The sequence below is a fragment of the Sinocyclocheilus grahami genome, unplaced genomic scaffold (assembly GCF_001515645.1).
Source record: "Sinocyclocheilus grahami isolate Dianchi unplaced genomic scaffold, SAMN03320097.WGS_v1.1 scaffold747.1, whole genome shotgun sequence".
NCBI classification, from domain to species: Eukaryota; Metazoa; Chordata; class Actinopteri; order Cypriniformes; family Cyprinidae; genus Sinocyclocheilus; species Sinocyclocheilus grahami.
In genome coordinates, this window is record NW_015505926.1 from 1,155,679 (window position 1) to 1,171,445 (window position 15,767).

At 36.5% G+C, this 15,767-nt stretch overlaps 1 protein-coding gene across 1 annotated transcript; it reads left to right on the forward strand.

The window, feature by feature from the left end:
* Positions 1-2,723: 2,723 nt before the first annotated feature.
* On the forward strand, positions 2,724-14,571 carry LOC107560932 (V-type proton ATPase subunit S1-like). Its single transcript, XM_016245236.1, has 7 exons — positions 2,724-2,902; positions 5,717-5,757; positions 6,593-6,678; positions 6,943-7,184; positions 8,621-8,671; positions 8,773-9,016; positions 13,795-14,571. Exons 1-7 carry the CDS (start codon positions 2,802-2,804, stop codon positions 14,029-14,031), a joined length of 1,002 nt encoding a protein of 333 aa, XP_016100722.1. The 5' UTR covers positions 2,724-2,801; the 3' UTR covers positions 14,032-14,571.
* The last annotated feature ends 1,196 nt before the right edge of the window (positions 14,572-15,767 follow it).

Genomic DNA, 15,767 nt, shown 5'->3' on the forward strand with positions numbered 1-15,767 from the left:
TTTTGTGTTTTACAGAAGAAAGAAAGTCAAGCGACTTTGGAACAAGGCATGAGGGTGAGTAAACAATGACATTTTCAATTTTAATTTAATTTATGCATTTAGCAGACAGTGCATTCAGCATAATACATTTTTTACCAGTATGTGTGTTCTCTGGGAATCGAACCCACGACCTTTTGCGCTGCTAACGCAATGCTCTACCACTGAGCCTCAGTATTATTATTATTATTATTATTAATTATTAAATATTATTAAATATAATATTTAATCTTTTTCAATATTATATTTTTAAGATGATGTCAACTAGGGTTTAAAACGTTCGAATAACGATAAATCCAAGCTATTTAATCTTTAAAGGACTCCAAAGCCCTTAATATTTTGTCTATATATTTTATCTGATTTATTTTTTTTAAATATATTTATTTTATTTTTTATAATCAGTGCTTCTCATTTCTTGTTAAATGTACTAGAGTATAATAAACTTATATTAAAATGTATATTTAATAGGTTTTCTATTTGCTACTTGTAATATATATTTTTATATATTTTTGAACCTTTAGAAAAAAAATTGCGTTTTATATTTTGTTTGAGGGGGACACCTACATTTTATTTAGAGGCCCAAAGTGAGAAAAAAGATTTGGTGCAGTTGTTGTTATTTACATGGCCAAAAAGTAAGACACAATCCTGATAGCTTGTAATGTAAATCACCAAGATCTTTATAACAGTATAGCAGACTACTTAAAATGCATATAAACATCAGTTGTGACTCTATAAAGTATCTTCCAATAATATGTCATACTGAGATGATATTTAAATGCTTAGTTTTAATATCAAAGCTCTCAAGTTTTAAATGTGGGGGAGAAATGTATGTGCTTCTTTTTGTTATACCTTGACAATATAATAGCATACTTATTTGCATGTTCTAATGTGGACATCAGTAATTAGCAAGGATAATGATTGATGCTGCTGAACAAAGTATGCATTCATGACCAAACTCATGAAATGTGAAACAAAAGCCTATGTTGATTTTATGAACAACACACCACACGAGGGCAACATTTCCCCAACATCATCACAACAGGGCGTTCACAATCCAATGCACATGGTGTGATTAATGTAGTACTGCTAGATGCCCCGTAGTTTAATTACCTTCAGAGAGATCCTACTTTGTCTGTCTGGGTGTGAACAGTCTGGGTGTGATTCATTTGCAGCCACAGTGGTCCAGTAAACGTCCTTCGCCTGAAAATGACTCCTCATGTAAGCAAAATCATAACAAAGCCAGTCTGAGAGGACAAGACTGTCTGGGTGGTTCCAAATCAGAGGTGCCAGTTTGCAAAAACATTTATACAAACTACTGGCCTCAACACAGTTTCGTACGGCTCCTCAAATGTTAGTAGTTCATCCCTTGTAGTTTATAAATTTGAATAAAATACATTCTGCATTTTCTGCAATATTGGTCTGTTTGACAAAGAAAGCTTTTATTTTATGATTTTATTTCTACCATTATGAGTGAAAGCAGCGCCACACATTGTGAACATTTGTCTACATTGCATTTCACGACATTAAAATAGGTCTGTCTAACCCAGTGAAGATGACTGACAGTTGTCACTCTGCTCATCAATCACACTGTAAGCACATTCAAGACAAGGGCCAAATGACCCACTTGGCTCACTAAAACCACTCTGCTGGTATTTAGGCAGTATACATTTAGATAACACAATGTTGCCCATAAACTTAGACGTTTTTCTATAGTTGTATATTAAAATGCACAAATCGTTTCTTGCTTTTTTAAAGCATGCCATACCACAAAAGCCAATGACTTTAATATGGACAAAAACATCTGAAACGATTAAAAATATCTTCTTTTGTGTTTCACAGAGAAAAATAAAACCATACAGGTTTGGAATGACATGAAGGGAGAGTACAAATAATAATTTTTGGGTGTATTTACTATCATTGAAATACTATTATAGTTTTTGATCATATTTAGAATGAGATTTTAGTAAATTTTCATTTTAATTAGTTAATTTTATTTTAGCACTTAAACTAAATGAAAGTGAAAAAATGGTTTATGAACAAAACATTTTCACTCAGAAATACTATTAAATATCACAAACAATTACAAAGAAATGGCAAGTAACACATTGAATTATGAAATTTTGAACTGAAACAGTGTTTTCTTGCAAAATTCACTCCAAAAATAGTGTTAAAGTGTAGCTGAAATTAAATTAAGTTCATTTTTAATATTCTATTTTAGTTCATGTTTATTGTATTTAAAATTTTAGTTTTTATGGTTTTAGTTTTATTTAATAATAACCCTGCTATGCACTATGGAGATTGAAAGGTTTAATAGGTTTCTAGTGTTTGATTCCTTTTGGTTATCAAAGCTCTCAATGTAAATCTAGGTCAGTTGTCACAGCCTTTAATTGTGCTTCAACACAAATTCACACTCTCCACTAATTTCTAGCCATGCCAGATATGCAGTGCTTATGAAACTAGGCTCCTGGGACGGGAGTTGAAATGCATAAACCCTTTGCTTGAGGCCAGCCGGCAGCTACTGTATGTTTGTATGAGAGAGAGGGTGCAGAAGAGAGAGAAAAACGATAGGGGAGGGGTAGAGGAGCGTGGGGGGAGAGAAAGGCTGCAAGAATGAAGGCTGTGAGGCGAATGACGCACGATTATCTCCCCCCTGCCCGCTGATTGGCTGCACGGGCCGCCCTTCAGAGAGCCCAGGTTTAGGGATGTGCGTTCAGAGCAGATTATGAAGCAGACCTCATCTCTGGCAGTCTCGTCAGATTGTCTCAATGGCTAAACACAAGCTTTTCCTGTTTTTTTCTCTGTTACTGTGTGTGTTTATCTCTCTGTCTTTGCCCTTCGATCAAGTGCCTGCGATCCTGGACAGGAGGTAAGAGCTGCGCTTTCAGCTCTAGCGTGGGGAGGGGGAATGGGGCAGTGATGCTGTGCAGCTGATGCACTGTCTTAGTCTTTTACAGTGGGCAAGAGACAGCAAGAAAATGCGCTTTTTTAGGAAAATGGTGAAAGAGCATTCGTAGAACTCAGGAATTAATTTGATGTGTGTGGGCTCTAGATTCAGAGCATGTTGTGGTTCTGCTGCAGTTTTTCTTCGCTGTAACTATAAGACATGCAAACATGGCTATGACAATGGGACAGCAGGCAGACCCCATCCAGTGTCTGTAGGAGTCAGTTTACAGATGCTACTCCAAGAAACAGAAGAAAGAAGTGAGATTGTGATGGCACTGGCTATATGAGCATCTCTGAGTACAATAAATAATCAGTTTATTGTTCTCTTTTGCAGTTGCTGAATATCTTTACTCATATCAGAGCTGGAGTAGCATAAATATTTAGTTGAATTTAGATTTATTTACAAAATCAGAGGTAACGTCTGATATTACTGCATGAGAACAAGCAGGAATAATAAAAGCAGCCATTAATATATGTTATTACATTTATAAATGTTACAATTCTGCAAAGTTTCACAAAAAATACAAATGTGAAATTTCACAAATTATTTTAAAGCTATTTTTTGTGCTATTAATCTATTAGCTACATTCTGTAAATTTTAAATAAAGTTTGAAAAATGTCTACTCTATATGGTAAGTTTTAGATAAACATCAGCAAACTTGTTTAAAAATATTAATTACAATTAATTATTTAAAATATGACTTTATTATTAAAATATTTTTAACTGTTATTTTAAAATAATATATGAACAATATATTGTTAACTTATTTTTGTATGAGTATTGTTACTGTTGGAAATAAATAATTTTTAAGTTGAGTTCAATTTGATCAAAGAAACAAAGCTATATTTAGAAGTAAGTGGCAATTTTTCTGCTATCTGTTACTTGCTAGAATTTCTCAGTTATCCATGCCTTTATATGTGAATATATGAATAATATATGTGAATATATTATATGATAGAGATCAAGATGTCGTCCTTTAGTTCTGTATAAACTGCAGCTATATGGTAAACAACCTACCAACTTGCCCATCTCTCCCTAGATAGATCTAAAGCTTAGGATTTATAGGGATAAGAACAGCATTGCAGGCTGTTGAAACATTGGGGATCTTGTTAGTCCAGAAATGTGTCTTAGGAGTAAAAAGTGTTGAGTGGTTTACAACCCTCCTCAAGTTTCTCAGCAGACCAAAACAGACACAAATGGCAGCCAGCGGAATTAAACCAAAGGCTACAATCTTATTGCCATCAAACAGACAAATCTATTTTAAAACATTGTTGTGTTTGTAGAGTACTGTGCTAGTGTACTGTGCTAATCTGTATGCTAAACCTATAATCTATATATGCAAAAGATGATATTGAGCTCTGACAGCAGCAGTGAGGTGAAGACATAGTGTGAGTGCTGCTTTTCATTACATAAATGCTCAATTCAGCACTTAGGCTACTGTGTCCAGCCATAACCAATGACAGCAGCACAGTCCTCAGCTGCTGACCTCGGTAAACTGGCATTAGAACAAAGGCGAGAATCACTCCTCGTGCACACACACTCCTCAGCAGGGCTCTGAAGACCAGATTTGCTGTGCTTACACTGTTTCTAGTTTAGAATTTTTAGCAGAACTACCCGGAAAGAAGAAGAAACTGTACAAATGTAGTTTTAAAGCTCTTGATATGTCATTTTTATATGTCATTTGCGTGCTTACATTGTTTTTGGTCCTAATTTTTGAGCAGAACTATGCAGAAAGAAGAAACCATAGTACAAATTTAGTTCTAGAGCTACTAATATATATGATTTGTATATGTTATTTCCATTTTTTGACTTTATTTTTTTAGCAAAACTAGCCAGAGAGAAGAAAAACTGTACAAATGTAATTCTAAAGCTCTTCAGATGTAATTTTTCAGATTTTCACACCTGCATTTGTATTCGTGTTGTCACCTTGATTGGATTATAGCGGTTTTATGACTCAATATGCTACGTCGTTGTTGATTCAGTGCTCATACCGCGCTTAGGAACTGAATTAACTTAAATGCTCCATGTGGTAATCTGTTTATTTTCCCCACAAGTCTGATGTTTTGCTGTTTTTTTAATCTCTTACATGATCACAAAGCTCTAAGCATTCATTCCAGTGTAGTAGAGGCGGGTGGGGTGGCCAAACTGGTGTGGTACATAAGAGATTAAGCTAAAGAGAGGAAACCAGGGTTATCTGATGCTCTCATTCGCACTCACACACCCTACTGACTTTACTGCAGGTGAACAGGCTTTAATGTAGGCCCAGTTCTGGACGTCAACACATTCACACAGCAGGAAACCTTCTCCCAGATAGTCCGGCAGATTCTTATTAAGGTTTTAGGAGATCGTCTGCCAAGCTCATTATCTCTGTGATTAGACATATAAACTGTTCATCTAAGGATAATCCAGCAAGTTCAAGCGCGAGGGACGAGGTGTCACGAGATAAATATACATGTGCGTACATATACGCAAGGTGCCATTAAGTCTTTTTTAGCCCCCACTTTGTTGATGGACTCAAGGTGCTAAGCACGTGAGAATCATGACATTCGACTAAATGTCTTGTCTTCTCCTGAGATGCTAATCTGGACTGAAGATGTCAGACTTGTGGTCATGCATCACTGCTGCATCAAGCTGAGTGGATCTATGGGAAATCTGTCTTAGACGTTGATAAGTAGGCCACAGCCTGACACAAAGAGATCAACTCCCTTTTTGTTTTGCTTTGTTTTTCCATTACAGCTCGGAGGTCCCACCATATCAAGCTGTGAGAATTAGAACAGGTCAGTATCTATTGCTTCAATCCTTTTTGGGTTGCTTGCATTATTTGTTCAACTTTCCAGCTTCTTTAAATGTGGTCATTTAATTTCTGCTGGATTATTTTTGTTAACTTTGTGCATTCTTGTGTTTATCTATTTATTTGCGATACCTTAAACATTGTGTGAGACGCCATTGTGTGTGCTACATTTCAGTAGACAAGACTTTTTCAATAAACACAGTTTAGACACTATAGTTTAAGTTAAGTATTTTTGCTCCACCTACAAAAATGCTTCGAAACGAAGCCACAGCAGAATCAAACATTGCATGTCTCCAAATAACACACAGCAGTAGAGTTTGTTCCTAAAAGTGTTTTGAACAAATCGGTTGAGTGAGCAATTCTCAATGACTCGCTCACAAAAAAATTAATTTTTTTAATGAATCAGTTGCCTGAAAATGACTAAATGAATCACTAATATCGCTACCTACTGGCAGAATGATTTAACTTGAAAAACTGAAAAATCCCCACCACCAATCAAACTGATACTAACTATTGTATCATGGCAGATTAAAAATTAGGTTTTATTTAAAAGCTAATGCAAATAGAATATTATGTAATTTTCAGATTGAATTAAACAATATACTATTGTGGTTACATCGCATATTGTACTGATTGTAACAAGAGTTTTATCTCTTAGATTTTTATTTGTCTTATTGAATTTCACTTTCATACCGCAGAAATGAAAGCTGTTTTTTCTAGAATATTCACTTTGCGTGCTAAGTAAAGCAGCGATTTACTGTGCTGAAATAACTCACCAAGCCATCTCCCTCTTTGTCCTATTTCAACATTTTGTGATGCAGATGGAGAACATGTTGAGAGTCCAAGTGCCTCACACGAGGAGAGTTACTCGCCTGCAGCTGAAAATCCACTCAGAAGAATACTGCAGGTATTGCATTTTCCCTGATAGTCAATGTGACCTTGGCTTCCATAAGCAACATCTCTGCCTTAATTCACCCAGCATCCTACAAGACTCACGACACAGTGATGGTTTAAAAAATAATGTAGCATGAGGAAAAAAACATTTGTGGGCCAGAGAATATCTGTCATATCTGCTGTCTGAACCCTGAGTGTTTTCTTCTATAAAACCCATCAATAATGCACTTGTTCCATACATTGTTGCTCAGTTTTTCCTGTTATCATTTTCAAACAGCCTTTTGGATGGCATCTGCATGCCCAGCCCAGAACCAAGCGGAAGTTACTACAGTCTACCAGCTCGGGACCCTATTCCCCACTGACTGTAGCTTACAACGACAAGAGATGCATCCTTTTCAAAGCGAAGAGACTGGCTATTCGATACAGAAACAACACTTTCCTGGACCTCACAGAGAGGGTATTTGGACCCAATGCACAAGTAGACACCAAAGGCTCTGTTTGTACAAAGGAGAAGGCCACGTATGTAAAACTTCTTCTTGCCATAGATTCAGTATCATATATTGCAGTTGTCTGGTGCCTAAAACTAAAAAAGCAAGTGTTTTGTTAAATATAGTATTATTTATTTACTAGTTAGAATATTAGTTTTAAGTTAGTGAATATATATTTGTAGATTTTGTATTTTGGACAGTGGCCTCAAAAATATTTGGACAATTAGCCATTATGTTATATATTAAAATACTTATACTTAGGTATTTAAAAATATTTAAGAGAAACATTTCACAAAATAATTTCATTTTGATTTCTAAAAAAATTATAAAGTAATAAATAATAAAACAGTAGCTTTATTGTTTAAAACAAAAAAAATTATTTGGATACTCAGTTCCATATTTTTAAAATAAATTAATACTTTTATGCAAGGATGCATTAAATTGATCAAAAGTGACAATATAGACATTTATAATGTTACAGAATATTACATTTCAAACAAATGCAGTTCTTTTGAACTTTCTATTCATCAAACAATCCTGACAAAATGTTAACACATTACCACAAAAATATTACATTAAAATATTAATATAGTATGACTGTTTTCAAAGTTAAAATGACATTTTAATAATTAAAAATTATTTTTATTGTAATATTATTCATGATATTACTGTTTTACTGTTGATCAAATAAATACAGCCTTGGTGAGCATAAGAAACTTCTTTCAAAAAATATAAAAAGGATTTTGAATTTGGCGGTTTACTGTACGTATGTACAGTGGGTACGGAAAGTATTCAGACCCCCTTAAATTTTTCACTCTTTGTTATATTGCAGCCATTTGCTAAAATCATTTAAGTTTATTTTTTTTCCTCATTAATGTACACACAGCACCCCATATTGACAGAAAAACACAGAATTGTTGACATTTTTGCAGATTTATTAAAAAAGAAAAACTGAAATATCACATGGTCCTCCAGCCAGGGCCCTGACTTAAACCCAATTGAGCATCTCTGGAGAGACCTAAAAATTGCTGTTCACCAACGTTTACCATCCAACCTGACCGAACTGGAGAGGATCTGCAAGGAGGCATGGCAGAGGATCCCCAAATCCAGGTGTGAAAAACTTGTTGCATCTTTCCCAAAAAGACTCATGGCTGTATTAGATCAAAAGGGTGCTTCTACTAAATACTGAGCAAAGGGTCTGAATACTTAGGACCATGTGATATTTCAGTTTTTCTTTTTTTAATAAATCTGCAAAAATGTCAACAATTCTGTGTTTTTCTATCAATATGGGGTGCTGTGTGTACATTAATGAGGAAAAAAATTAACAAATGATTTTAGCAAATGGCTGCAATATAACAAAGAGTGAAAAATTTAAGGGGGTCTGAATACTTTCCGTACCCACAGTATATATTCACAGATACAGTTTTGTTTTGTAGTTGTACTGATGACAGGCTTACATTTTTATAGGCTATCTTTGCATTTGGGTGATGTGGAAGACATCAGGGGACTTGTCATCAGGTAAACACTCTTTTTCTTCTCCTATATTTGCTTGCGCAAAACCTCACGGGCTGAGAATTACGTTCACTTGTTAATTACTTCCTCTTGTCTGTTTTCTGAAGGCTTCAGATGTCCAACACATATTATGAATCAGTAGGCCAGAACTGGTTCACTCTGGACAGTGTTCACATCCACTACAACTGGACTCATGAGGCCACATTCAATGCTACGGAGGTCTATGCCCCTGCCACCTATTCTTACCACTGCCAGCATGTCAGCAGCTTACAGAAATATGACACCCTACTGGTGCCCAGCTCCCACACTGACAGCTCGGCAAACTGGCACATCACTTTCACAGATTTTCAGGTAGCTGCCACAAAATGTGCTTGAGAGTTATCAGAAATTTACTAAAGTTCAGTATTGCTGAGAGTTTTTACTGACATATTTGAAAATTACTTTGACTGTATTTATAGTAAATTCTCAAAAAACTAAAGTTCTGTATTGGCATCTATGGTTCCATGAAAAACCATCACTGGAATCAAAAATGGTTCTTCTATGGCATCGTAAAAACCCCCTTTTGGAAACTTTATTTTGGGCTGTTCACATGGCACAAAAAAACCCCTGAAAAAAATAAAAATAAAAAAAATAACAGAGAGATGTGTTGAAAAAGTCAAATTGTCCTTTCAGTGTAAGGGCTCTCAATCTTACAACCCAGAAACCCAAAAATGGAATTACATGGAATTATTATTATAATATATATATTTATTAATTTTTTTGTACAAAAATTTGATATTATAAACTATATTTCACAATTATATCTTATAAACTATATTCAAAAATAAATATATCTTTCAAGACATTTCTTATACAGTGCCGTGAAAAGGTTTTTTGCCCCCTTCCTGTTTTTTTTTATATACATGTTTTGCGTATTTGTCACACTTGAATGATTCAGATCATCAAACTAATTTTAATATTACACAAAGATAACCAGAGTAAATACAAAATGCAGTTTTGAAATAATTTCATTTACAGTTTTTCTCAGTCGCTTTGGTGCATTTCTCAGATCAGAAATGAAATTCTCAAAACTTGTTCAACCTCCACATCATCTAGTCACTTGTGCACATCATAAAAGCAGTTTCCCATTCTTTTGAACAAGTTGCGATTGCTTTGGTACATTCATGCAATTGATCATGTGCATTTGTCTACGGTTTCTTACATTATCAGTTGCTAATGTCATGTTGCTCAAAATGTATTAAATAGTTCTCTGTGCAATAGTCTTACCCCCAAAACATCTAGTCATTAGTTCATCGTATAAGTAATTAAATGCAAAATGGTTGTCATTAACTGTCAAAGCATATTTTCTACACATTTCTATTAGACTTTTTGTAAATTTGCCATGAATTGTGGAGGTGAATCTTGACTTTCATTAATGAAGAGAAATGTAGATCATGCCAATAATAAACCAGTTCTCTGAAATAGCTCAAAAGGTGCATCTCATGAACCTTCTATTGGAAAGCATAGACAGAGGACACCACACTAGATACAAATTCTGACATTCGATGAACATCCAGGAAAGGATCAGGATCAACAGCTGAGAGGAGGAATAGGAGTAAGGATGCATGGTGGAAGGGTACAGAGGCAAAACAGAGGAAAAGGCAGAAGAGGCCAAGGACATAGGCGCATATCAGATGAAATAAAGGCCACTGTGGACCATGTTGTCAATCATGGCCTTACAATGGCTGAGGTGGGTTTCCTGTATTTGCCTTTGTAATTTTGTATTTTCGCCTTTGTGCCCATATTTCTTTTTCTTTTCTATATCACAATAACGTTGTAATGTGTGCTTAGTTTTTTTTACTAGTAAAAAGGGTAACTGTGAATCCTATCCAGTCTCTTTCAATCAATACACTACTTACATACAGTAGTGTGTAAATTTGCGAAATGGATATATGACATGCATAAGAAGTGCAGTCTTCTGCATTTCAATACAGTGACTGTCATCCAAACTGTTGCCATAGTTTATATCAGGTAATACTAACAGAGCACACTGTTATATTGACAACATGACTTAGCATTTTGACGATCTTGTTTGTGAACAATGACTTTTCATTCTGATGGCACGGATATGTTCACTGGCATAAATACTTACTTTTGAGAGATGAGCTAAAGATTTTGAGTAAGTTACAGGCTTTTGCAGGTTATCCATTTTGTGGTGCTGTTTGTACGAATAACTGTCAAAGCATATTTTCTACACATTTCTATTAGACTTTTTGTAAATTTGCCATGAATTGTGGAGGTGAATCTTGACTTTCATTAATGAAGAGAAATGTAGATCATGCCAATAATAAACCAGTTCTCTGAAATAGCTCAAAAGGTGCATCTCATGAACCTTCTATTGGAAAGCATAGACAGAGGACACCACACTAGATACAAATTCTGACATTCGATGAACATCCAGGAAAGGATCAGGATCAACAGCTGAGAGGAGGAATAGGAGTAAGGATGCATGGTGGAAGGGTACAGAGGCAAAACAGAGGAAAAGGCAGAAGAGGCCAAGGACATAGGCGCATATCAGATGAAATAAAGGCCACTGTGGACCATGTTGTCAATCATGGCCTTACAATGGCTGAGGTGGGTTTCCTGTATTTGCCTTTGTAATTTTGTATTTTCGCCTTTGTGCCCATATTTCTTTTTCTTTTCTATATCACAATAACGTTGTAATGTGTGCTTAGTTTTTTTTACTAGTAAAAAGGGTAACTGTGAATCCTATCCAGTCTCTTTCAATCAATACACTACTTACATACAGTAGTGTGTAAATTTGCGAAATGGATATATGACATGCATAAGAAGTGCAGTCTTCTGCATTTCAATACAGTGACTGTCATCCAAACTGTTGCCATAGTTTATATCAGGTAATACTAACAGAGCACACTGTTATATTGACAACATGACTTAGCATTTTGACGATCTTGTTTGTGAACAATGACTTTTCATTCTGATGGCACGGATATGTTCACTGGCATAAATACTTACTTTTGAGAGATGAGCTAAAGATTTTGAGTAAGTTACAGGCTTTTGCAGGTTATCCATTTTGTGGTGCTGTTTGTACGAATTGATTTGAGAAATGCACATACTTCTTTGCAAATATTAAGGATGATTCGAGAAATGCACCAAAGCGACTGAGAAAAACTGTATTAAGGGAAAAAAAGCCGTCCAAACCTGCCTGGCACTACGAGAAAAAGTAATTGCCCCCTAAATCTAATAACTGGTTGTGCCACCCTTTGCAGCAATAACTGCAATCAAGTGTTTGCGATAACTGGCAATGAGTCTTTCACATCGCTGTGGAGGAATTTTAGCCCACTCTTCTTTGCAGAATTGTTTTAATTCAGCCACATTGGAGGGTTTTCGAGCATGAATGGACTGTTTAAGGTCATGCCACAGCATCTCAATCGGATTTAAGTCCGGACTTTGACTTGGCCACTCCAAAACCTTAATTTTGTTTTTCTTGAGCTATTCAGAGGTGGACTTGCTGGGGTGTTTGGGATCATTGTCCTGCTGCATAACCCAAGTGTGCTTGAGCTTGAGGCCACAAACTGACGGCTGGACATTCTCCTTCAGGATTTTCTGATAGAGTGCAGAATTCATGGTTCCATCAATTATGGCAAGTCGTCCAGGTCCTGAAGCTGCAAAGCAGCCCCAGACCATCACACTACCACCACCATGTTTGACTGTTGGTATGATGTTCTTTTTATGAAATGCTGTGTTGGTTTTACGCCAGATGTAACGGGACACACACCTTCCAAAAAGTTAAACTTTTGTCTCATCAGTCCACAGAATATTTCGCCAAAAGTCTTGGGGATAATCAAGATATTTTTTGGCAAATGTGAGACGAGCCTTTGAGTTCTTTTCGGTTAGCAGTGGCTTTTGCCTTGGAACTCTCCCATGGATGCTGTTTTTGCCCAGTCTCTTTCTTATTGTTGAATCATGAACACTGACCTTAATTGAGGCAAGTGAGGCCTGCAGTTCTTTAGATGTTGTTCTGGGTTCTTTTATGACCTCCTGGATGAGTCGTCGTTGTGCTCTTGGGAGTAATTTTGGTAGGCCGGCCACTCATGGGAAGGTTCACCACTGTTCCAAGTTTTCTCCATTTGTGGATAATGGCTCTGACCGTGGTTCGCTGGAGTCCCAATGCCTTAGAAATGGCTTTATAACCCTTTCCAGACTGATACATGTCAGCTATTTTGTTTCTCATCTGTTATTGAATTTCTTTAGATCGTGGCATGATGTGTTGATCTTTAAGCATGCTTCACTTTGTCAGACAGGTTCTGTTTAAGTGATTTCTTGATTCATCAGGTCTGGCAGTAATCAGGTCTGGGTGTGACTAATGAAATTTAACTCAGCTTTCTAAAATAATGTGGTTAATCACAGTTCTTTCATGATTTAACAGGAGGGGGCAATTCATTTTTCACGTAGGGCCAGGTTGATTTGGACAGCTTTTTTCCCTTAATAAATGAAATAATTTAAAAACAGCATTTTGTATTTACTTGCATTATCTTTGTGTAATATTAAAATTTGTTTGATGATCTGACTCTTTTAAGTGTGACACATATGCAAAAACATTTTTAAATAACCTTTTCATGGCACTGTACATAAACACAGGGCTAGTTCATGTTCAGGTACCCAATAAAATTTTAATTTATTTACAATTATCAAGTCAAGTCACCTTATTTCTATTATAGCACTTTATACGGTACAGCATGTCAAAAAATAGCTAACTTAATTATGGAAACATTTTAGATTCTTCTGTAAAGCAGCTCTAAAAACAATAGTGTCAATATTCAGATCAAGTCAGTTCAGTGTTGGTTTAACTCAGACAGGGCTGCACATAACCCGTATTTTAATCATGATCACGATTTCTTCTTCTCTCAATTTATAAAGCATAATTGTCATTTATATTTGCCGGCTGGTTTTTTATCCTGAAACGCATTATGCATTTGGCAGACGCTTTTATCTAAAGTGACTTACATACTTTATTAGTTCCATCAGTGCCATGCTTTACTGGCAACAGAAATTAATTTTAAAAAATGTATTTGTTATCTTTAACAATCTCAGACAGAAAACATTTATTTTATACTTTTCCCCCCCAGATCCAGGCCTTTAATGTCCAGTCCAACAAGTTTGCTTCAGCAAGCGACTGTGCAACCTTCTTCACTCCAGCAATCTTGATGGGCCTGATCACCTCTCTGATTCTGCTGCTGGTGTTGGCCTACGCCCTGCACATGGTCGTTCACCTCAAGCACATTGACCGTTACGAAGAGCACAAGACCACCGTCTACTTCCCCCGCACCCCCGAGGCCGAGCTCCCAGATAAGAACAGCGTGTGAGGAGTGACGACGGTGCTGTAAAACCAGCAAAAGACCAGTGTGGAAAGGATTGCTAGTTCTGATTCTGGATGGCTGCATTGTCCTCTTGGTCTTCCTCCTGCCTGGCACTAAATCCTCTACTTATCATTGTCTTAACCTAACTTCTTACAGTCAGAGGATGAGATTACCTGATCAATCAGGTGTTAAAACCCAGGCTGGAGCCAAAACCTGGACAGATCACGGCTTTCCAGGACCAGGACTGGGAAGCCTATGAAATGGGGACAAAAAATGTGAAGATTGCCTTTTAATAGACCACCATTCTGGCGGACTTTTCAAAGCACTTCTCTGACTGGATACAAGTACTGTGGTTAGAAATATACAAATTGACAATGCGGTGGTGGCAGAAGAGAAAAGACTGTGAAACAGAAATGACTGTGGTTTGATATGGAAGTCTTCTGGGTTTTTTATTTACAGTAATTCATAAATCACCATCTCATGCATCAGAAATGGAGTCCGTAGACTGATCTGCCTATTACAAGAACTGTTTTATGACTGCCAAAGTGGTGCAAATCTGTTTGTCGGCCTCGATGGGTAACTGACAGTAATAATGTGAATACGAAACATACAAAACAAACCATAAATGTACAGTGCTTAATACTATTCCAGGACTATACAACATAGATTCAGGAACTCCATAAATATACTCATTGGCTTTAAACGATCAGCTAGATATTCATATAGATCTAGATTCAACTGCTGTTTTAGTAATTAACAAATTTCCAGTATTAAGCACCTTCAAATATAAATATTAAGTGCGTAAAGCGTATAGTAAGAAAAATACTTTTTTAAAGCTTCGGAAACAGATATATTGCACAGAAATGTTTTTATATGCCGTCCCTTTTCAGGTGGAATATATTAGGACTAATAGATGAATTTAGCACCCCTTGAGAATTTATAGTACAGACAGTATAACTATAGTGAGGTAATGCTGAAAGAATGCTGTACAATTATTCATGTAAGTGTTTAATACCCTCAGTATCATAATCAGTATACCTCTATATCTACAATTATAACATCAGTAACTCATTATCACAATAACCTGCAGCATGACAATGACTAGAGATAAACCTCTACCATGGCACGTCTGATATTGGAGGTAGTAATGTGTAATGTGTTCATTTGAATGACGGTCGTACACACTCAAGTGCACAAGAAGTTTCCTGAACGTCAGTCAATTCAGTCTGAACAATAAACAGTGATCAGATCAAAACAGTGCATCACACTTTTATATCTTCAATGGTTGAGAAACGTTGCATGCCTTTTCTGTATTGTTCTCTATTACGGTAAACGGTGGTCGTGGCCACACAGACTGCTGGTGTAGGGATCACTGCTGTCTTTCTAGCCCACCTCATGCTGGCTGTCTGCAACGGCCCTGTTTTTTGTGGCGAAAAAGCAGCAACCCCCTTCTGTCTTGATTTTTTCCTGCCCTTTGTGCCATCTGCTCTCCTCTCACACTTCTCAGCAGGAGCCTGCGGCGCTGCCCTCTTACCGGGACAGTTTACCTGTCTGCCTTCGAAACGAACTTTACTCACACATGCACTACTTTCTGCGTCGCTAACTCTCACAGCATTGTGTGTGTTTTCCTGTAGGGTCTAACGGCCTCACAGCTGGCTTTAGTCTGGCTTTGTGATACATATACAAACAGTATCATGTTGGTTTAGTCATGGCTGAGTGCTGCTTACTAATGGTTTTTTTCC

Bases quoted from the DNA above. Each gene is read 5' to 3' on its own strand.
- LOC107560932 (XM_016245236.1), top strand. From the start codon at position 2,802: ATGGCTAAACACAAGCTTTTCCTGTTTTTTTCTCTGTTACTGTGTGTG. The intron at 6,679-6,942 runs GTATTGCATTTT...ATTTTCAAACAG, and splicing joins CACTCAGAAGAATACTGCAG to CCTTTTGGATGGCATCTGCA. The intron at 7,185-8,620 runs GTATGTAAAACT...ACATTTTTATAG, and splicing joins TGTACAAAGGAGAAGGCCAC to GCTATCTTTGCATTTGGGTG.